The sequence below is a fragment of the Crassostrea angulata genome, chromosome 10 (genome assembly GCF_025612915.1).
Source record: "Crassostrea angulata isolate pt1a10 chromosome 10, ASM2561291v2, whole genome shotgun sequence".
Taxonomy (NCBI): Eukaryota; Metazoa; Mollusca; class Bivalvia; order Ostreida; family Ostreidae; genus Magallana; species Magallana angulata.
Window position 1 is genome coordinate 48,727,476 of NC_069120.1, and position 25,144 is coordinate 48,752,619.

Here is a 25,144-nt window from a genome sequence, read left to right on the forward strand (position 1 = left end):
CAATCAAAATATTTACCACAAACACATGCAATTAATTCAATCATTATACATAGAAATCTGATGAAATTCTCAGGTAGTCAAATCTAACTGATTTCCTTCAGATGGTAATCTCTAGCTCTGATTTCTTCCTTAATCACCACAGACTGCAATTTTGCCAGCTAGTAAATTTTTTATTCTGTCATTCAATCTGTGAGCCCTGCAGGTGAGATATCCTCCTAAAGGAGGGTACGGTTCATACCCAGCTGTTCTATATATCCACGCAGCAGCCATAAAGCCCCAGTCCTCTCTGTTATAGCTATTGGGTTATTAGATACACCCTTGCGGCACCAACTGGTTTGGTAATTCTAGATGCACCCTTACTGTCTTACAAAATAATTCTCTTTATTTCGCGATGCACTGAAACAAAATGCAAGGAATGTCATGAAATATGAACTTAATACCAAAAGTCGCATATCAACATGCAATTAAACATGTTATTTAAAAGATTTGTTGGCTTTTTCATGATGTAACACAAAACGAAAATTTGTGATTCAACATGCTTTTACACATGTAATACCAACAGTTTTTAGGCCGAGTTTTGGTGACTATTACACCCTTGAATTCTTTTTTTCTATCCACAGTCAGATAAGGTAACTTTTTTCGTCAAAAACAGAACTGATAAATCTCGCTAAGAAGATAGAGTAAAATCTTTATGGACCCATTAATTAGGTGGATTGAATTGATTTTATCAAGCATTATGTAAAATATCTCTTTTCCTCTTGTACACTGCCAGATGATAACAAAGGCAAACAGTGAAATGCAAACATCGTCACTGTACATATTACAGTACTTTTTCTGGCACATGACACTTTGTCAACATCATCGACATTGAACACTGTTGAGACTGACCCATTCAGACAGACTTCTTTCAGTGCAATCCAAACCATACTTCATGCACAGTCCAAACAAATTACAAAATTATCCCCCCTTGTACAAACATAGACCCAGTCCTCTACGTTTAGAAAACAACTCCTGTGCCGGATTTCATTATCACGATTTGAAATTTAATCCTCAATTTGACTTGAAACGACAAAACAGTGTTCCAATTTGACTCAAATTTAAGATGTAAATCAACAAATTAATTGACCAATGTAGTGTGAGCTTAGACAAGGTGATTTTTTATGTTCTTTTATTAGGGGATAGGATTATTGAAAAGATATAACGGTAGATGGGAATTTTCACAAATAACTGTCCTGTTTAATTTAGAAGACCACAGAAAAATCAATAAAGAACGTATCTCTCTCCCATTCCCTCTCCCCTTGCGAGGAATGCGCAAAACATCAAAAGCAGGGTTATGATTTAATACAGAAACTTTTGAGCATAAATTTATTTTTCTCAACAAACCTGATCATTCAATTCTTTGTGCCTCCCTGTGGAATTATAATCGAATTACTCATTCTGAATGCATGAATACATATATACCTTTAATATGACTCGATCTCTCCAGAAATATAAAGACTCCATTGAGAATTCTCAGACATGCTCTCAGGGAAATGAGTTTAACAGTGACAATATCAATACTAATAGTAAATAGTGTATATAATGGAATTATGTTTATGAAGAGGGGTATAGACATACTTGTATTCATCTTGTTTACAGCAGACAGTAGTATAAGACATGGTAGTGGGAAATTTCTGATTTTTCTCATCCCATCAATTTACACCATACTGAGCAAATATACATCAATATAAGAAAAATGTTCACACCAAATTTTAAGGATAACCCACAATACATCTTAAACAGGTATTGATACCTTTAACCAATTTATTTTTTATCATTTGATAACAGATTATCCATGATAGTGTCAACACCTATATGTGTGAAAGCTTTGAACAGTATAAGGCCCGAAATGATTTATTCTCTGCTACTGAAGTGTTTCACAGTTGGCTCATAAATAAATATTCTTTTTGCCAACACCACTTGAAAGTGCAGTATAATTCTCCCTTTCTCTAGGCCTTTTATTTTTGGTTGATTAGAAAGGATGTTCAGTTTTCACTGTCTTATAAATTTCTAGGCTAACCAAATGGCCGACAGGTAAATTTCGTCAGGACCACAATACAAGTTTAATCTGAAAATCAAACACCGCATTTGATACACATCCTCCCCCCTTCAGAGTTCAATATCAGGCCGAGATATCCGACATGATTTACATAAGGAATTGATTTTTGCGCTGTTTATTCCAGTGATTGGCTGGTTATTATGTGAGGGGAGTGTTCAGTCTGCTGACTGACATGACATCTTTTACAGTCATGCTACCTTAACTCCACACTAAATGATTACTAACAATTTACTCCATCCAAAACACAGTACATGATCATAAGTGTGATACTCAGTTCACAAGGACAATGGACATTTAGATAGTGTTGTGGACCACTGGACATTCTTACCCGGCCTAATGATACACGATGGGAATGCACCCAGGGGAACCCCAACCCTCGCACCAGGTAAATACAGGTCTCCCTTGACTTCGGGGGAAACTCAGACGATGTTACAATATCTCTGATGTAAGCTACATGTAATAATTATATGATGGGGACGATTTCAATGATTTTTGTTTTGTTTTATTTGACCGCTTGATCAAGTCTTTGCTGACTAAAAAATTAATTCATGTACTTGCCGGTTTGACCGAGTTTCAGGAATTGGTCACAGATTCCTCCATGTAATTTGTTGTGGATAATTAAATCATGAAATGAGTTTGTCATGGCCAGATACAAAACATTCTTGTCTCTCTCAATTACTTCTACATTGACAGCAAGTAAAAAAAAATCTCTTGAATCTTAAAAGAAAGACACTTAATTTTTCCACCTCTCTTTAAAAAAAAAAAAGCAATTCTTTTGATATTTTAAAAATCATTTTTTGTTCCTTTATTTCTTTTAAGGGAGGTTAGGGTTTTGAAATAATTTTAGGAAGAAAATAAAAACACAAAACTTAAAAAAAAAACCGTAGTGAAAACAAAACTTATACCTCTTTAACCTGTTAACAAAAATATTTTAAAAAAAAGGGGCTTATAGTTCAAATTGAAATGTGGCAGCACAACTGTCATGTGTTTCTTTTGCAATTAATTTACTCCACTTTCTACTCTTTCTTCATTTCATTGCGTCTTTGATATGCAAGGAATTTTTTTTTAAAGGAAATTTGTCTCCATTGAATGTGTGTGCATTTTTATCTCGGTAACTGATAACTATGCACATCAGAGCATATAGCAAAAGAATGCCATTTGCAGAGCAAGATATAACAAAATAAACAGGGCCATTAATAAAACCTTTCTCTTGCAAGAGGGGAGACTTTCTTTACACTGCTCATCTTGTGGGAGAAATACTTTAGGATTAAAATAGCCATAAAATTCTTACGTCTCTAAGAAACATCTGGTCAGGAGGGAAATTTTTACAGCTAAGAAAAATAAAATTAGTATTAATTTTGTTGAAATTTAATCAAAAAGACCATTTGATTTCAACTTCTAAATCCAGACCTTTACAAGTGCTGAACGCTGGCCAATAAATCCAATGTTAAAGTCATCCCGCAAATATTTCTCTTACAATTGTGAATGATAGGCAGAATTAAAAACTGCATGCTCGCAATACAGATTTCTTATGTCATTTCAAATGATTGTTGATTAATTAGTTCTCTTTAAAACTATAAAAAAGTAAAAATGAAAGTGAAAGAAATGATTTAAAAGCAAGCAAGAGTACAAAAATGATGACGAATTTAGGGAGGATTTTGACAGAAACAAATTGTGGTATCATTTCAGGGTCCCATAGACTCTTACACAGGGACAGACTGCTCCAAATATTCAAATCAACACCAAACCACATTCTTTTAAATTCCTTCAAAATTTTGTTACAAACTTAAAAAGAGTTTCTTATATCTCAATCAAATTACAAAATAAATGTCACTTTATAAACAAATAAAGAATTACTCGAGACACACGGAGTATTTTTTTTTGTGACTTAATTAACCTAAAGGTTTATTTCCATGCAAGGGTATCTAGAACAAATATACATGTAATATAGACTAGTTCAGATTTCAAATTCCTCCCTCCCTTCAAATAAATTCCCTGTTCTTCATCATGTGTTAAATGATGCTACCAAAATAAATTGACCATTTTTGACAATATCATTGTTACCATAGCTTGCTTGTAGACACTATGTTTATAACAAATTCTTCCTTTGAACTATTTACGACATATCACTTTGCCTGCCCTAAATAATGCAGTGTGTCGGTAGTTGGAACGAGTCCCCTTGATGCTGGAACCCTATATACTAGATCATGCCAGCTCCTGCTGTGGCCTTCTCTCATCTTGTTGCAGTCTATGTCAGCACATAACTAGCTGCAGTCCTAAATCAGCCTCTTTTTCTTTTTATCTGCACTTTTTGACAAACGACACTGTCATCCCCCGTGTCTGGGGCAGGGAGATTGATCGCCGCTCTGTGTCCGCCACAGCCCCCTCTCCGACACCTGCCCAGCCAGGTAATCGTTCACCTGCTGACGACATCCTTACGGAATGTGTGTCATTTTTATTCCTGATGCAAGGCTGGCTCATGTAGAACTTATATCAGGTAACTCCATTAGGCGGGGTACAGTTTCAATGAAAATTTGTAACTTACCGCAGCAGGCAGCTAGAAAGAAGAGCTGCATGAAGTCAATTTAAAACCTGAAAATTAACTTTCAGGAAACAAAGTAAAATACACATTTAGCTAATTACAGACAGGATGTGCTCAATCTCTGTTAAATAATGCGGTTCAGATTCACAACAAAGTTATTCCACTTTCAGCTTTAAAACACAAATTCCTTGTTTTGTTAAACAAAACATTTTTAAATAATTCATACACTGCTGTTGGTGAAACTTTATCTTTTTATCAATTTTTAGACAATCAATTGAAAGATCTTGACCCGACATTCCGTCGTTATTGACCGCAATGATCATGCAATATTTTCTAAACACTAGCTTTTAATATTTTGATTATGAAAATATCGATTAATCAACAAATATTAGAATGTTAAAATTTCTGCAAATGAAATGAAAACACATATTTATTTCAGAATATATCTTTAACTACATAATACCTCTAGGTAATAAAATTGAGATTTTTATTTATTTTTTCTTCCTCTTTTGTTTATCACAGACTTTTGTTTTGTTTTTTCATGTTTAAAACTGGGAATTTTTATTTTTTTTTAATTTTTTGAATAAATTTTATGAATATCCAGCTTTGAAAATAGAATTTGATAATTGTTTCTTTTGATTTTTTTTATCTGTAGTAGAGCAAAAAATTATCCATAAAACTCCCATAAAATATTTAGATGATACGAGTTTTTCTTTTGGTCTCTCTCATCAATAGGTATTGTATCCAGAGGAAACTATTCAGAAAATTCACACCAATTTCTGAATTTATTTACATTTGGATAGTTCCTGTTCAATATTGACATTACCCCTGCACAAATAAGTAACCCATATGCTTCTCTGTGAACTAATTGTCCGGCAAACACCACAGGGGTTTTCACTTGTACGAATACATTTGAAGTGTAACTTGTTTTTACCCAGAAATCAATCAAACACAGCAATTAGGGACAATTACCCAAGTGAGAACTTGAAAACAAAATTCAAATTCAAAGCGGCATCAAAGAAAAAAACCGACAACAAACACGATGAATGTACCACTCTTATTTGCAATTTTCATTATTATCTTTCACAATATGGGAAATGCTACATACACACCTATTATGCTGGTACCTTAAAATCAATTTCAAACTTAAACGTAAAAGGTAGAAGAAAAATAATATTGAAAACATATCTCCAAGCAGTTTTTTTTTTATTATCACCTGAAATGGATGCAGGTTTTATTTTAAATGAAGAATATAACTGCATATTTGAGTGATATACTAAAACACTTCAACCCAGCAGGAATTATATTTATCTTTACAAGAAAAACTGCCGATTCATTCCACCACTTTAGCCCAAAAAACACTGTTTCTATCCATTCTATGACACAAATATAAAGAGAGTACTTATGTTTTCAAATGTAGATGATTTAGCAGAAAAACATTAACTGAAAAAAATTGCATACACATTCTTTTTAAATCTGCATCAAGGGACTTACATTATATCATACTATTAAAGAGATTGCCTAAAATAATAAGATAATAAATACCAGTACAAAAACAATACTCATGCTTGAAAATTATCCCTAATACTGGAAGGTTTCATATTTTATCATATTATTCAATCCTAGCTATCAATATAATATTTCATGGACATTTTTTCTAAATTAGCAAGCTCAGCCTAAGTCTTGATCACCACACAATATATATCAAGACATTTCACCATTGAAAGATACCCATACTAATTTACACATATTAAGTAATGATAAGTCACTAGATCCTTGGAAAATATTGGGTGTGTCCCCCGAAAGACACTTCAGTTTGAGCAGGTGTAAATTTCACCTGACATGACCCGGTTGGTCCCTGAACACGGTGATAAGAGTTCGGTGATTCGCTGATTGTTGTGTCTCCAATATGACCTATAGATTTTCACCTGACTATCCTGGGTAGCAGTATTTTATCAGCAATTCACAAACAAATTGCCCAGCGATGTCGTACCTGCATCAAAAGTTGTGATAAGCAGATTCTGTGTTTGTGATGAGACTGTCATTGGCAACTGTCTCTCAGGCCCCCAGACTGGTGGTCCGTTCTCGTCCAGGCCCGATAAACTGATGTGGCCCCTGCTGCGTGGCGGACGTTTGGGTAAAGCTGGCTCCGCTGTACAGAGTCGATGTTTACGTGGGGGTTGATAAGTGGTCCCACCCCACTGCGATACCACTATGTAATCTTGTGATATCCCCAAACACAGGAAGGTCGACCAACAAAAATATCAATTTATTTTTCCTGATAAAGAATTTGACAGCATGAACATTTTATTGGTGAGGCATGCATTTATCTCCGTACACATGAGACAAAAGCAGAAATCAAGAGTACTCTGTGCTATATTGATTTGAGACCTGGATAAAAAACCTTAAATATTTGGGTCTTTTTAACACATATTAACAGCCCTGTGACGTCAGCGCTTGGAATATTTGTCTTGTCTGTCGATATTTAAACCCTCTATACTTCTCATTCGATGTCATATGACAGAACTCGAGCACTCCAATTTAAGAAATATATTAAATAAAAGAAATATCTGAAGGTCTGGCAAGTTCTGTTGCACCACAGCGATGAAATGTGCCATAACCCTATTGACTCTACACAGTACATGGATGCTTTTTGTGTGCTGTAGCTATGGTAGGCCTTCTTTTATCAGGGAATGGCCCTAGTTAATCAACAGTTCCTTTACAAACCCCTTGTCCCTCTCTCCGTTACTGAGAGGGGACTGGGGGTGGGGGAATCATGATAAGAGACTTACATAATCTCCTTCATGTAATTTCATTAATGGCTAACAAATGGCTGTGTAATATGTTCGTTTATTGCCCCCTTCTATCTCTTTGTTTCTATGGAGGATTATAGCAGCTTATCACACAGTTACAAGAACTATTCAGAATTGGCAGGAATTTAGTGTGTAATACTGTTATTGGTTTCATATTAAAAGAAAAAAAATTCTCTGCAAGAAATGAATTCAAACCAAATATATTATATCAAGAGATTTTAAATCCTGCAGACTTTACAATAAAATCATTGTATATCATATATTATTTAAAAAAAATTAGATACTAATTAAATAATTTTTTTTTTTGGAGAAATCCATGGTTTTCCCTCTTCATGATCATACACTGTATTAATCATTCATTTTAATTTATTTGCAATAAAAAAAAATTAAAAAAGCCACAGGAATACAGCTTCTAGAAATCTGTTAGTGTATGAACCACAGTTTATTGAATGAGGAGTCGGTGATACTAGGTGTGGCCATGTGGTCGGCTATCTGATACACAGAGGTGATGATCTACATCCAACAGGTCTAAACATCCTCATGTTTTATTGGTGTTTTGCTGTCACATGGTTAAAGCCAAGATCAAAGTGAGGCTCCGCCTGGTGTTGATTTTGTAATTCAGAATCTGCATGCAGACAGTCATTCATCTTTTATTTATAAATATCTCAAAGCTCCCCAAATCTCAAGTCAATTGAATCCCAAAAGATCAGTTTCATACTGTAACCTTTGGTGTTTTTTTTTTGTCTGAATGTATGATGTTTATATTTTTCTTAGGTAATAGAATCTTATTATTTCACTAATTAATTGCTTTCAACTTCTCTGAGTAAAAGGTTTTCTGAAGTAATAATTATCAACCTTCACAAGTTGACTGCTTTGATGACATCTTCAGCATTTCCTTGTAAAACAAGATGATTGTCAGATTGGTGTAACTTAGCAATTGGAGCTCAATGAACAAACAAGATATTTTTATTGACTCCATCCTAAAGCTTGGTTCACTTTTTGTGTGGGAAATTTTATGACATTGTTGTAGTTCCTCCCCCTAAAATCTCTGAGCAGTAATTATAGTTTGTACTGTAAAAATATTGTTACAGTCCCCTAATTATCTCCCATAGTCAAACGCCCCATACAAATTGCTCCCAGGTTCAACAAGGCATTTTTAGAGTCAAAGCAGGTCAGATAAAAAATAAACTGTTTCTTGTTCCAACTTTTCTTTTTAACTGTTTGGGTGACTCAAATTAAAACTGGGGCTTATATCTCGTACAGTCAACTGCTAGTATTTTAAGCAAGAAAAGTGAACAATTTAAAACTCATTACTTGACTGACTTGGATGTCAACCATTAAACAGAGCCAAAAAGTGTCTCATATCAAATTATAAAGCTTGGACAAGGTATTTTCTTTACAAAATCCATGTTTCTTTTTTATCTCTTTTCTTTGATCAATTCCACCTACAAAACATGACATATAGCTTCTGGCACTGCATGCAAGATAAAATTTCTGCTTTGCATATTTGAAAGATACATATCACAACTATCAAAGCACAAACTAATTCCCTCAAACATACTGTATTACATAATTCATCAACTGTACAAAGAGGAATTCAGATGCTATAAAAGTTTTAAGAGTGTTGAAAGTTTTATCCGCTTGATATCTTAGAAAAAATTGATACCCTGTAAATTGGCCAATAAAGTTTGTGTGATATAATAATTATATAAGGCAATGATCTCAACCTCATAAATAACTAAAAATGCCTTGGACAGATAACAAAGAGCCCAGCTAATCCAATTTCTTCTGTCTTAATTGACCAGTCTATCTGGAATGACCAGTATATATATAATCAGGGTAGATAACTACAGAGATCAAAGGGGAGAGCACTGGTGCAGCTATATAGTGTGACACCTTGTGCTATTAGACCGGGTGACATAACTCTTGGCTGATCATAGCCTCTGGAGTTATTGTCTACCTGTTTTCACAGGTACTTCCCAAAACTGACCAAGTTCTGATAATGAGAGTTATGTCAATAGCACTGCTTCCTTCTTCAGTTTATAAACCTCTCAGCTCTAGGTCATATTAACCAATTGTGTCCTGTATCTAAGTGACTGTGGATGTTTATACCTCTGTGAAGTAACATATATTATACCCTGTGCATAATACCAAAGAGATTTCTTAATTTTTAACTAATTGGGAGTACTTCATAAAAATGAAGGTAAGACCAATATATTTCAACCAAAAATTTTTCATAAAAAGAAAAAAAAAATTCATATGATTTTCACATTTTTAAATATGGGGAAAATATCATGATTTTTTAAAAATATTTTAATTTCATTTTATTCATATAGATTAGTCTACACATTTATTAATAGAGAGGCTGTGAATCATATGTTATACTGTTATATATAAATATAACATTTCACTTCTGAAGTACATATGTGACCACAAGTACTCGTCAAAACAGTTTAAAAGTGACAGATTGTCCAGGAGCAAAGGAGATCAAACTGATAAAACAAGGTTACAATTACCAAAGAAAAGCCACTAATCAATTAATGAAATCTATTCTATTGAAGTTTAAAGTGGTAAAAGTTTTCCCAAATAAAGTTCTGATGGCTCCAAATAGACCCGTAAATCTGTTGTCGAGATTGACCAAATTGTTTTTGTATCAATCTAAACCAATTAAGTAAAATCAATCAAAGAGCCGCCAAACCAGAAAAGGACTAGTATGGTTTATCAAAATTTGGTTGGTTAAGCCTATTTTCTTATCAAAATGTTTACACTAACATTAATTCAATCAGTGGGCCCATTTCACAATCAATACAACCAAGTTCTTTACATGCTGGCAGAGTGGTCAAAAGAAGTGCTTCCAAAATCCTGTTATATTTCTCTCTATTTATATCAAAAGTCCAGACAAAACACACAGCAAATGCGTGTGAAAATACCCACAATAAATGAAGCGATTTCAATAATATCAATCCCACTCTCAGATCATATAGAGCTTATATACGCTATCAAAATACAACAGAAACTGTTAAAATGATTTAAAGATGTTTTTCTTTCATTTGAAAACAGTATTCGGGGTATGGGGCTAGGTCTTTGTTCCGAACGACCAGACAGCAAACATGGTGTGTGTACACATTGCCGGGAATATATATCTTTTGTCAATATTGATTCTTCACAAACTTTTGAGAATTTACCAGTAATAAGAACATGTATTGCATTCAGAGACGAGGGTATAAGGTGAGAACTCTGGGTTTACCTGTATAGCCTGAGGGGTTCCAAATGGGAAGAAATAAGCTGATGATTAATTACTGGTTATCATAATTCATATAACATACATCGTCAAATCCACATGGTGGAAAGCTGTTTTTCCCTTTATATCATTATATTTCTCTGTCTGTATAAATAAAGCTTCTTTGCTGTTATTTTCTTTTGCTGTGGAATAAATGTAATTATTCTAAAAGTCTGGGAGGGGTTCAAATCTTTGAACTCCTTAAAAGAATTTCTTCCCAATTGCTTTTTTGACTTTTAAATCGTGTATTGAATTAAGATATGTCAAAAGCTGTTCAAATGACTTTTAAACCATGATTTCATCTCTCTCAACAAAATTGGTTTACCTGGATTTTCAAGTGAATAAAAGTTCTGAAAAATTAGTCTGATTGCAAAGATAAGATTTTAACGAGTATTTTTAGCACACAACCATGTGTACCATTTATCATCAAAAAACGCACGGTGACAACGTCACTCGACACAGGCTAGGTGTTAAAGGTAGCGTAGTTTTAAAGGGACCCTGACGGTTGACGCGGTTGGATCATTTTCAGTTGCTCTCGTGGGGCTGAGTGAGACATTCATTCATGTATCCCTCCTTCTGGAACTAAAACATGGCTCAGAGTCTGTGGTGATAGGTAGACTGTATTGATTAATATTCTGGAGTTAATTCCCCGGAAGACATGTTAGATTTCCACTCTGGGACGCACACAATTCAGAAAGTCTTGCCATCCGGATTCTTATCTTTCTTCTCTTTTTTCTACATGTGAAATTTCAGGTAAGGCATTTCCACACCTTGTTAACAAGGTAAATGATTAATTAAGACGCTGCCTTTCATATAAGTAGGTTAATGAAATTGATTTGATCAATTGCTATGCTTGGATTGAGATTCTTGTAGCTGACATCTGAGCAAGATATGAAATCAAAAGTCAATAGATTGATTGATTAGTCTTTAAGCAAAGTCAGAAATCATGAATAAAATGAAGTTTTGTGAAGAGGGGGCAAGCTTCTTGTGTAATTGTGTGTGAACCAAACAGTCGTTAACAGTAACTCTGAAATTCTTCTGTGATTAATTCAAATGTTTTTATTGTAATCTTATCTCATAATGGGGAGAGTTTTAGTTGTGTAAAAGTTGACGAACAGAGAGAAAATTGAAAAGGTTTTCCTTCAATGCGACTCAAACAAAACAAGCAAAAAAAGCCTTGAAATTTTCTCTAAATATTCAAGCATTGCTTTCTCACACAAAAGCTGGTCATTATGCTGGGTTTTAGATTTAAATTTGTGCAAACAGTTAGTAATGGTAAAGTCAACAGCAGATTTGGAGGAATCGTCCCCATGAAAGGAAAAATGTTCCAACCATGTCTTCCAGATTAAATTACATTTAAACCCTCCAAATTTTATTTTCTGAGGGGAACAAAGAGTAGGGGGTAACCATCGCAATGAAAATAAAAGACAAATAATTGTTAAACCATTGAAAGACGAAATAAAAAACCCTCCCCTGTGAACAATGGATCAACTGATGGTACGCTAACAATAAGGTTTTCAACCAAATCATCTTTAATAAAATATGACGGGCAAATTTTCATCAATTTTGTCAGTTTCTCAAGCATACCAAATCGAATTGAATAAAGACCGGTACACGAAAAAAGAAAAACTACAATTAAGACTTTGCATGCGGACAGACAATTTTTTGACAATAAAAGGATTTTAGTTCGTTGAATATAGATCAAAAAGGAACTCAGGCAGTTCACCGGTCAGATTAGGATAAAATTCTCAGCCCTTACTGAGGATGACACAGATCCATGTGGCTTCAGGGAACACACCATAGTTCTCGTCATTATATATGGATGATAAACAGATACAAAAAAAAGCCCCCAGTTTTAAAATCTACATGAATTACTCTTTATGTTTGTTCAGTGTCACACAATGTTTGTTTATTTTTGTAGAAATTTTTGAGACTTGTACCGATTATAATTTTAAACTAAATTTTGCACTTCAAAATAAATAGGTCTGACAAATTAGATTTTTAAAACCAATCTTGAATATAAAATTTGCCGTACAGAAATGTAACAAAAAAATTCTGACAAATTTTACATTACCTGGGGTGTTGAGCATTGAAAATCAATTAATAAATGCATTTGCTGTAAATAAAAAAGCAGATCTTACGCAAAACTGCACTTAAACATTCACTCTTTGTATAAGATCTTATCTTGATGCTTTTTTCCTGTTTTTTGTTTTAATAATACACCATTAACAGTCAATATCAAACTTTGCAGAGAATGCATAATTCATAAGAAAACAAATTTGATATGATATTTGGAGGGTTGCATTGTATAAGTACCACAATTTCCTGTCAATGAAACAGTGAAAACGAAACTCCCCAAAATAATGCACATGATGCTTATCTAGGAACTGTGTGTGCAGCGTTGTAAATACCCATTACAACAAAGGACACGTCTAACTTTACACAAAATGATACCATCAAGCCTCATTCCAGTCAGGCAAAGACTTGCATTTTTCAGCGCAATTTCAAAGTAAATTTGCTAATTACAGCTCTCAATGATGTTGACCTCCCCCACCCCCCACCCCTGACCCCCAGCCTTTCACCCCTGTCTGACACCCAGCCTGGGTGAGATTTGTCAGAGAGCACCTGCTGAACCACCCCCAGCCTATAGATGTACACAGTAATTACACCAGTATGCTTTATTAGTTTTATGGTCACGAGACATATTCGGTGAAATCTTTCTGCCTGGGTACCCCTCCATACTTTTTGAATGCCAGTTCCCTGCATAAGCCTGCACAATCTCCAATCTCTCACTTTTCATTTGGGAATGGAAATGATTGCCATTCACAGATGCAAGATGGAGGAATTATTAAAGGTAGAATTGGGAGACGATGAGGGGCATTATATGACAAACCTCAAATAAAGAAATAAAAGAGTCAAAAAGCAGCCAGCCAACTAATTGGTTTATCTCCGACTTAATCTTATATCTTTACAGGTAAATTTCACTTCTGAAGTGTAAATTTGCATTGGGAATGGAGCGTATCAATAAATGACGACCAAAAAATATTTCTCTCCTCTCTGAAAATATATCAAAAATAGGTCAAGTATGATGTGTTTCCAACACAGGTTGTCCATCAAGCTTTGTTGGGATAAGGTCCTGTCCTCTTATCACGTCCTCTCTGAAGCCCTAAATAATGCTGGCTTATACATGTAATCTGTTTGCAGATCAGCATTGTATTTTGTGATGACAATATATTTGTGATAGCCTAATCTGGGATTACAGTCTGGTTTTTCTTTTCATTCTCCAGGTGAATGTGTGGGACACCACTGCCTGAACTCACAGTATGGCGAAAAAGTACAGGAGGGGTAACAGAGAAATCCACTCAGCATGACCGACGCAATGACCGTGAATTATCTGTTCTTCCTTGGGATCTTGATTCCATGCATCATCACCATTGTTCTTTTTATTGTGTTCATCTACTGCATGCGCAAGTTTCGAATACGTAGAGAGATCATGACGAAGAAGCATGATCCGCATGGAAGACTGCGGAAACTCCATGGAGCCTATGCTCCTCCACCACCTCCTCTTCCTCCAATGTGGAGCAGACAGTCTGTGCAATTCAAACAGAAGGACCGACTTCTGTGTGAGCGAGACAATGAAGCTTACGATGAAGCTGGTGAGATATCTCAAGCTCAGGGTGGCAATCATCAGCTGTATCAAACCTGTAATGACAGCGGAATGTCCGATCTCAGTGAGGCGCAGTACCGCTACGATCAAGAGCGACCGTACTCTCAATCGTCCACAGATTCTGAGGATTCTGGGTTTCGGAGTTCCCGATCTGGACAGTATTTACACAGTGCACAAAATAGCAATACTCAGGACATGCCTTTGTTTAAACCTATAAAATCTCATCGAGAAAGTCTGACGATGACAGTGCATCAAGGCTGTTCGTCCAAACAGCCCAGCCCGAGTCATCGCGCAAATTCAAACTGTGACTTTTGTCGAAGTTCTAGTCGACAGTCTAAGCAGAAACAGAGTCGTCCTTCATCCAGGAGGAAAGTTTGTGATACTAGGCCCCCATCCACCTTACATCAGACTCCATCACCAACCTGTACAAAGCTTGATCCTGTCACCATGACATTTATCAGTAACTCATCTCCCTCCACCCTGGATCTCCTACCCCCTCCCCACACATACAGGAAGAACAGCCCGGAAGCCATAGATCTACAGCAAATCGAGACCGATGTCAAACTCAGCCATATTCCCTCGATTTCCCAGCAGTGTCGTCCAATGACTATGACGACGGCTATAGTGCATGCTCCCCTTCACCACTACACAGACAATACACCCAGGATGTCATACTCGGTGGTGTAGCATACAATGGAGTATTATGACACATAATATTTTGTGATCCAGAAGAAATTGGAATTATATTGTACAGTGCTTATTTTTTTCTCCCTTAGTAGAGGATTATTTTCGGTGAGGAAAGATCCTTGTGCAATTTTCAGACAGGATGTATACATTTAGCTTACAAAGCAAATACATGCTGTTGATGTATTTATTTCTGTACGAATCTGTGAGCTGCAGATTAAAAAAAAAAACCTTACAAGAAATCCTAATTAATTTTTCGACTTCTGGAAATCCACAAGGAAAGCAAAAACATTTCGTGACTCCCGACTCTTATAGAAAACAATATCTGTGATATATCCGACAGAAAATCTACTTTCACTTTGGATGTGTGACTGATTGTTATGACAATCAAATAAATGTACTGCCGTTCAATGAACGAAACCTCTGGATTAAAGTGAACTAGAGGTCATTTCATTTTGTCATGCTGAATTCAAAATATATATGAAAATCAAGTGTTGCTAGTTCATGTGAATTTAATGAACAGTCTTACTGAACTGTGCGACTGAGTGGAGTGAAAACGTTTATATTTTTCATAATTTCTATGTTGATTATTTAAACAAAAAATATTCTGCTTCTCAGAAGAAGTGTGGAATAAATAACGAGAAAATATTTCCTATTCAGGTTTTTATTATTTTCTTTCTGAGGGATAGAAGACATTAAGACCATCTGTCTTTTAGGGATTAAGTTGTAATCCCTTGTACATGGCAGGATGGCAGGGTAATTATATACTTCACAAACCGCAAGGGTATGGACCAATACTTTGTGGTTCAGTGTATCCAAGACTGCAGAAACACACCCTAATTTAAGGACCCTCTTTTCATGATAATGTTTTTTAAACTTCAAGAAAATTATATCGGAAAAAGGTTTGCATTTTGAAATTATCTAGCTCAAGTTCAACATAAGATACATGCAAATTTTAACCCAGGAAAAATTTTCAAAAGCAACAAGTACTTACAGAAGAAAAATCACCTTTACTTATACTTACCAAGAGAAATTAATACACTTTTGATTGCATTTTTTTGCTTATTTTTTGAATAAATCTAAAATGACAAATTCCTCTATATTCCCTAACCTATCTTGAAATTAACGTGCAATAAAAGGGAAAAGGGTGCTTAAATTTACAGCTAAAAAATTCTATTGAATATTCCTGCATCTTTAGGTTCTACTCTAAGTCAAGCATGAAAAAACTATCTACATTCACACATATTCAAACAATTCTACAAGTTACCAACAAATCATTTAAAATTAAATAAATCTAATCTTTGCAAATTGGCTTTTTTTTATTTAAGCGATATAAAAATGAACTGTATGATTTCAAGCGTTGAGAGCGGTGGTCCAATTAAATTGCCTTTTTATTTATTTGATGTTATGTGATCATCTACTATGAAATGTTTGGTATAACATTTCACTATTTACCAAAGCAAAAACAGGCTGAAATTCAAATAAAAAAAAAAAATTCAATTCAATTATACAACCTAAAAATTTTTAGCTAGGAAAGAAAGGGAGGCAAGAGGACTATAAACATGAAATATAATAATAAAATAATATATTGAAAAAAATAAAATATTGATTGGCAATATCAAGTGGCAACCTTTTTAAATTTTTGACACAAGATAAAATGTAAAACAAACCATGAATAAGTTTTAGATTTGTTAACCCTAACTAAGTCTAGTACATATTCAGCGGTAGTATTATTTCTTTGTTATTATCAAAAAACTTCACAATACAAGTTCCAACTTACTTTCAAATTTCAAATAAAAGATTATGATGGATTTACAAGTCTACCACATCAGAAAAAAAAATCGCCTTCAATTATCTCTCAAATATTTGAAAACATAATTATTATTTCAACCTCTAAATTTCATTAAAAATTTGGGGGACATATCTTAAACAAAATTTAATAATAAAGATAGCAAAAATAAAACAGGTCATGTAAGTTCAAAAATGAATGGCTCTAGTACAAAATATCTTATTTCACACGTCTACAAATTATTTAATTCATAGAATAAAGACATTAGGAAAATTGTAACCAAGCCAGATTCTATCTAAGAATTAATAGAGAAGATAAAGTTACATACACCTCAACTGGAGCTATCAGATATTGTCGAGATTGTAACTCAATACATTCCAAAACAATTGCCTCTTTTAGGAGTTATTCAGGGCCTGGGGTTGAATAAAAAGTAGCGCTGTAAAAATAAATAGAGAAGTCCCACCCATGGGAAAATTGAGTCTGGGTGATCTTCAAGTATCTACAAATGAAAAGATTGTTGAAATATTTTAGACCCGCACCTAGAAGAAATGGCTTAGGACAGGACAAATCTTTCACCTGAGATGTCAACTGTACATTTCCAACATCCCGAGACCCACTCAGATTTGGTCTCTTCACAAATTTTCTAATATGAATGACCAAGAATTTGATATGAATAAATGACTTTAAAAAACCTAACCAATTTATTGCTTTATGAGAAAGGATAATATATTCAACCTCATTGTCCGAGACGACAATTTTCATCCAGGGTATATTAGGCGTAACTTTATGTTGATGATTTCATTTTGGCCCCTGTGGAGAGAGGCATTGACGGCCCATATGAGCAAGACATGTCTTTGGAAAGTGATAAAACTTCCTGTGGGCCCGATAATGGGCTTAGTTTGTCGCTGGGGTTAGTCCACAGAGAAGTTTGATAGAAAAACAGATACAGTGGCAGAAAAAGAAACTTTTCTCCCAGCGAGCTCATAGTTTGGTATATAAAGGAAGTGCGAGACTGGTGACAAAGAAAAACCATTGGGATTAAAGATGTCTGCCAGCAACAAAACACAAAAACAGACCAGCTCCATAGACAGACCTTTGTAATCCTTTTCTCACCCTTTTTTTTTTTTTCAAAGATCTAATAAATCCTTATCTAATCTGAAGTTGTAAGTGAGAAATAAATCTTGTAATCCTTTCAACACCTATATTTTTATTTAATCAAATGGTCAAAAAATAAATTTTTGTTTATGTTCTTAAATAAGCTTCTTATCAAAGGAAACAAAACGAAAGAATAACTCAAAGAAATTTAAGTAAGAGCGAGAATAATTATCTGTACAAGGGTATTGCGGTGTTTGAAAACATACTTAAAAAGAACAAAAACATCCGTCAAAAACAGAGAAACAAATTTCATGATAAATGTTTAAGTATGAAAGAATTTTTTCTGTACATTTAAGAGAATGTAACAATATAAGGAGAGGTCGTGGGTCATCCGTCTACATACATCAAACACGGCCATGCATCATACGCGGTCAACTAAAAAAATAAACCATTAAATAAGACCAGGTGTGTCATCTACAGATAATACAATGCAAACAATGTAAAACTCACTGTAAATTTTAATTTCTTTTTGAGATCCACTCTAGCATAAGGAATTCAAACGATGGCATCCATATGACTAATTCTTAAATGAATCTTTTTCTACTTTTCAACACCTGAGGTTAAAAATCCTCATTAACATATACATATGTAAAAAAAATAAGGCAAAAGAATGACGAAAACTGAAATAAACCTAAATGAATAATGTTTACAATTTGACAATAAGCCAAATATTTTAGCTGCAAGGAAAAATTACTGCATATGTTTAATTTCTAAAAACAACAAGTGTGGGAATTTAGTCCTTAAAAATACATGTACCCAGTACCTGGTATATGAGTATCATAGTGCAAATCCATACTCTGTGTACATGTTTATGCTTACTAATATATATTTATCACTAAAATATACAAATATTAGTAAATTCTTTGTAATGTTGTTAACTCTGCATTTTAATCCAAACAGACAACAAAGATCAAAGCTGAGTTAATCTGTACATGAGGGGTCCCCATCTACTCACACTACTATCTGGCTCCAATCTTATCGGTGGACCATTACTAGGTATCAACACATGGAAACCTTTTGTTTAACCCTTATCAACAGAAGCCTATCATATCAAGCCTTTGAAGTTATCAGTACTGAGTATAACTCAGATTATAGCTCTACCCTAAATAGACACCGTGGTTCTATACCATTTGATTCAAGTAGAATGTTACTATTTATAGTAATTATGAAGTAGGTCACCTTCCATTACTGCCTTTATAGTGATGTTTGATAAGGATTCTTGAAAATTAAATTGATGTACTCTTTACATTAATCAATTAAATCAAATTTAGCAATTGCAGTGGGGGTACATAGTAGGTGGGCTTTCCGAACTAAAACTTCCTCCCTAATTTTCACGAGACATCGAACAAGATGATTGCAGGTTTTTTTTTCTACATTTGCTACAGCTGTCAATAGATCCTACTATTATTACTTTCACCTCTTCTGCTTCAAAAGATTTGCTTTTCAACATCAGTGTGTAAATTCATGAAGTATTATAGGATTAGGTCTGAATACATAAATGACGTGAATACAACCCAACTCTAAGACCTAATCCACAGAATATTGCTTTTATGTCAAACGTCATAATGTAACAGTTTATGCTCGATAGATGTGGCCATCTTGAGATTTGCACCAATCTGTACGGATTAGTTAAAACATCAAAGACATACCATACACAAACTATTTTTCATTCTGCTTTTTCAAAAATGAGGAGAGAGGGTGACAATCTAATTCTTGGATAAGAAATCACATAATGAAGGGGAAAATAATCCTTCAGCCATTCTTCCTTGTGGACCAAGTAAACAACAGTACCAGGGCTGTGTGTCTGGGTTTTGTTAGTCTAAACATACCTATCCTGGGACAGTTTTCAGAGTCTCAATCAATATAATTAAGTCTTTCACTTCACAAAGTTACACTATCAAATTTGACAAAGGGATAAAATTCCTTCAACGTTATAGGTCACATTTTTGACCCCCGCCTATTGAGTACCAAAGCGGTGTGTGTAATATCAATTTTTTGAATATGAAATACAGGCCAAATATTTATCTTCCTGTTCAAACACCTTATACAGAGAGTCACTTGGACTGACACTTCTCCCCTCAGCTCTTTAGACTTCTCTTTACTTCTTGTCCAGCTGTTGTAATGCTAAATGTTCTCAAAACAGAGTGTGCTCACGGAAGGCCTGAGCTAGTGGTTCTGTGCAGGGGTTGGATCAATGTGGGTATTGTGTGTTGGGTAAATACCTGCGGTCTCTTTCGTTTGTTCTGTACTGGTAGAAAATGTACAGACCTGCAGTGGATTGTGGGAGCTTTTCAGCGGGTACAAGTACTGGGTGGGTGTTGAAGACAAAGACTCCAATCACTCTGGGAGCTTTTCAGCGGGTGTACAAGTACTGCTACTGGGTGGGTGTTGATTCACTCAAAGACAAAAGACTCCAATCACTCTATTACAATCATAATGTATACTGATGCTACTTCAAGTTGTATCTGCAGCAGTCACCCTTTATAACCATTTTTATTACTTATTAGTTATTTGCTTACAATTAATTTAAAAGGTAATTCTTTTAAAAAAATCATCACATTCCAAAGCCAGGATGACAAACATTAAATAATTTGATTGGTTAAAACTTGCTTAAATCCATCAGGCTGTTCACAGATCTCTTTTTATTGGCAAAAGGAAATGGGGATACAATAAAATGTTGATTTGTGTGCACTCTAAACATTCTTTATTATCCGGTGCACTTCTAGTTCTTTAACAACTATTTGAAAAGAAGTCTGAAAGAATCAAAGTTTGTATTGGTGACAGTATCAGAAATCACTGAACCATGTAACAGATGATCATCATTCATCATAACAAAAGGACGCCTCCATTATCGGATCCCCAAATATCTCCGACGACCAACAAGCCACTGCATAGCTCTTGCTAAAATTTGTATTAAATTCAAATTACACCTGAGAGCAGTGCTATCAATCACACAGACTTGTGTCAGTGTTCAATCTCTGCGACTTCTGTGGACCAGCGGTTGAAAGTCCTTCTGGTTCATTGCCAGTTTAATCTATATTGCTTAGGACTCATTGTAATGATTATAAGGGGATTATGGCCGTTCCTACACTTGTCCGGAAAAGTCACATTTTTGTGTCCAAAAATCGGCAAATTTTTGCTGCCTGATTAACTTACATAATCCCCTCATTACAAATCTTGATAATAGACAATTAGCTAAACTGAAGATCAGCTATTAACATGTAGGGGGATTTCAAGTTTATTGGCCATTTCACCATGATTTATTATGATGGTGTTGTCCATGGTTTCAGATCAGCAACGCCTCTGACATATGTGTCCACACTAGGACCTTGTATATGGCCATCATTACTTTGGGTCTAACTTAAAGCATTCTAAATTGAAATCTTCATTAAGTGTTGTCATAAAAAACCCAAGTGCTGTCACCTCTTCTTACAAGGACTGTTTATGTATTATAATGGAGTGTGTCATATAACCTACTGAAATAGATTATACTCAGACTTAATAGCTTCTGTAGCTACATTGTAATTAAAACTAAACTGAAAAATTGTTTTGGATTCATTATCTTAAAAAAACATTTCCAAGATCATGATCCTTATGTTTGTTATCAAGAAAGGTTCGATGACTTCTTATGAATTTTCTGCATCACCTAATTTTTCTGACAGTAAATGAAGAAAACATATCAATTATTGAAGCTCGTTAATTCAATGCATAAAAAACCTATCAAAACCGAATTCTTTCATTGGGTGAGGAATCAGGATGCTGAGAGGGCTAATCACCCAAAACTACCCTCCAGCTCCAGGGCAACAGACGCTAACAGAAAGGCATGGAAAATCTGTAGCAGGTATAAATATATTAAACATTTATCAGGAGATCAAGGTGGATAAGACCTGCATATAAAACAGGGGTCAAACCAGGTGGATTACTCCAGGAATGTTACAATAACAGCCCAAGAATCTATCTACCGTACACCAGACAGGTAACTTCAGGTGAAGTGCAGGCCAGTCTTTATCAGAGGGCCCTTATTAAATTTGTTGTTGTTTTAATATTTCAGCAAAAAAGATCCCATATCATCATTTTGTCAATAAACCCAAAGGAAATAGAGGCTTTGCTTGATTGAATTGTTTTTCTTTATTGACAACCGCATGGCAAGCTTTATGCAGAGGTCGGAAGGTCTGGGATAGGAATTCTTTACCTGGCAGCTTTCCTCATTGACCAATAAACAGAATCAATTTTTTCAGAGGCAAAAACATGCTGGCAAAAATATTTGAATTCATCAGATTGGCCTTAGTTAAGATAATGGTTCATCCAATTGCACCTTTTGCCGTCTGCTACCTGATTGAATTGTGTTCTGCTGCTGATGGGGGCAGAGGACAGGTGACCTTGCCTCCCAGGGGGCAGTATCAGGTAGCTCCTCATCTTGTACCTGTCAGGGTCGGACACAGTGGACAATGGTGGACAGTCACACAAATCAGATTATCCCCGATCCTTCCCGGGACAGATTAATACAGCAACACCGTCTGATCAGACAGACATCAAGGGTTGGATATTTTGTAATCCAATATTGACAACAATGGTGGGTATCAGGTTAGACATTGGTCCATATTAAAGGAAGAACCAGAATCCAACAACATTCAACTTGCCTAAGCTGCATAACACAAATAAATGTTTAACTGTTGTCTGAGTTTCCAACTTAAAAAAATCTGGGAATATCAAATATTGCTTCAATATTTTGATATCTTAAAATCTTATATATGGCCTAATTCAGTTACTTTAATCATACCTCAAAAAAATAACTTTCAAAACTTCCTTTGCTTGTTTTGGGTTTAAATCAATCAAACCTAAATGAACTCATCTTTTTTCCCTACCACTTTAGAAATTGAACCAGACATAGCAGACAAAATCTGAATATGGTGCGTTTCTTTGAGAGCAGAGTATCACTTGTCACTTGCATTACGATCGGTCTATCTCGGTGTTCTATCTAAATCCCCTGCTTGTTCCTGAAGAGACAGCAGATGATATCTCAAGCACTTAGCCCCCAAAGAATATTCTGTCAAGTGTTTTTGATATTTTATTTAAACCTGTCAGTCCCTTTCTCTGTGTTGGGGTAACCAGGCCAGACCACGACTTGATACAAACGATCCCATGTTAGGCTACCTCTCTTATCGGCTTCCTTATCAATACCTGCGATATTTTAATGAAGGTTTTTTTGGCTCCTTGCGGGCCATCTTTTGTGGTGCACTATGAGGGTGTTAATAATGAAGAGGCACCAAGATAAGAAAATATATCTGACCTAGGTCACTTTACTTACACCACATTTCACCCCAGCAAACATTATACACACACACGGTACAAATTCAAAGGCATTATAGTACAAAAAACCCTTGAACTTCAAGGAAACCTGTATTCAAAGAAGTGGACATTCATTGAAAAATAGACATCCCCCACCAAGATCTCTCTCTCTCTCTCTCTCTCTCTCTCTCTCTCTCTCTCTCTCTCTCTCTGTTGCAATTTAATCATATTTTAAGCAATGTCTTCAAGTGCTCATCAAGAAATGTAGTATAAAGATGTCTCCAAACTCCCAATAGACTATTACTAACTTATATTTAATTACCAGCATATATTAATCTTTGAAGATGTTTCTACGTATTTATAACATGTTAACCTCTATTACATTCGTTTTCAATTAGACAACACAATTTAGATGATAAATGAATTTCACAGGTACTTGTTCAGCACATTGACACATGTACATGTGCAGGTTTTTAAGCATCAGAAAGGGTGGGTTGGCGTGACAAAAAACCAAGGTCTATAAATGCTTCATTTATGATGTCTTAATAGACTGACAAAACTGATATTTATAACTTTTATGCAAATGAAATGTTACCTGTTTATAATATGTGTATTGTGTGACAAAAAAATTTACAATGTCGTTAAACTGTCATTAGAAGTGTAAAACCAGGAGTATAATAGCTACTTTCCTATGCTTTAAAATACTAGACACCTAAATTTGATTATCAGCACATTATTCAGACATGTACATGTGATTTTTGTGTCTTTAGGTAGTCATATTGTAATCTAACTCTACTAACAGCCAATGGAAGTACCTCCCTTTCCTATTTTTTTGGATGAGTGTCCTATAGATACATTGGATGCAGTGCACAAGTCATAGAACAAAACTGATTTTCACACTATAAACTACATGCCTGTTCTATATAACAGGCTAATGAAGGGTCATGATGCCCATCCTCCAGATTAAGTCATAGATCATAACCTATTTTAAGGTATTTTAGGTTCCACCTCTCATCCTCCACTGGATGTGAGCAGATTTTACCTTATCTTCCTATAAGTGTACAGAATTGACTACCCCTCCCCTCTCCTGTAAGGTTTGTTGTTACAGGTGTACAGGCTTGACCCCCTCCCCCCTCCCACCTGTAAGGTGTGTTACAGGTGATGCCTGGTTATGATCCATGATGTAAACATGGCTGTGACAGGGAGATGGATGGCTGGCTTAATCATCGACCAATACCTCCAGCATGACTTTCTCTCTCACATAACCATACATCATATCTCACAAGTCCCTCACCCCTCACTCCAATAGAATTACCGATACACACACCTCTAGGCCAGGGGCACTGATCTATGTCGTAACCTCATTATTCTGATTAATAAGTACAATATCATTCAATACTTCGTCATAACTTTTACTTGGTAATCTATATTGTAACCTCATTTTTCTGATTAAGATGGTATGGGACATCTGTCGACGTTAATGTGGATTAAAGTACATTAGAATTAAAATACTTACACCAGTTTAGAATTTTCAAGTTTTACAATATATATCCAAAAAACCTGTTATAAAAATTTTTGGAAAGATAAAAAAGTTTTAAAAATCTCAGCGGGATTTGAACTCAAAACTTACAGATTCGAAGCGAACCATCTAACCCACTGTGCTACGCTATAAGTGTTCTATTTCTAGAAAGAAACTGTTTCTACAATTACACTTGATACCATTGTTTATTTCGATAAACAGTATGTCACAATATGGAAGTGTTCCATACCACATTAACAAGTACATGTTATACCATTCAATACAATTTAGCTCTTCATTTTTTTTTC

At 35.0% G+C, this 25,144-nt stretch overlaps 2 protein-coding genes across 4 annotated transcripts in view; one reads left to right on the forward strand and one right to left on the reverse strand.

Moving 5' to 3' along the window:
* Nucleotides 1–25,144, reverse strand: part of LOC128166022 (U3 small nucleolar RNA-associated protein 6 homolog) — a 57,237-nt gene that overhangs the window by 15,704 nt on the left and 16,389 nt on the right. The window lies entirely within an intron of this gene.
* Nucleotides 2,292–15,737, forward strand: LOC128164878 (uncharacterized). Of its 3 annotated transcripts, none has more exons than XM_052828936.1 (2): nt 2,292–2,483; nt 14,021–15,737. In XM_052828936.1, the coding sequence occupies exon 2, from the start codon at nt 14,101–14,103 to the stop codon at nt 15,085–15,087; it is 987 nt and encodes a 328-aa protein (XP_052684896.1). In that variant the 5' UTR covers nt 2,292–2,483; nt 14,021–14,100; the 3' UTR covers nt 15,088–15,737. The 3 variants fall into 3 exon arrangements, with proteins under 3 accessions (XP_052684896.1, XP_052684898.1, XP_052684897.1); XM_052828938.1 differs by lacking the exon at nt 2,292–2,483 and adding an exon at nt 9,527–9,656; XM_052828937.1 differs by lacking the exon at nt 2,292–2,483 and adding an exon at nt 11,205–11,486.

Coding starts and splice junctions, on each gene's coding strand:
- LOC128164878 (XM_052828936.1), top strand. CDS start 14,101: ATGACCGACGCAATGACCGTGAATTATCTGTTCTTCCTTGGGATCTTG.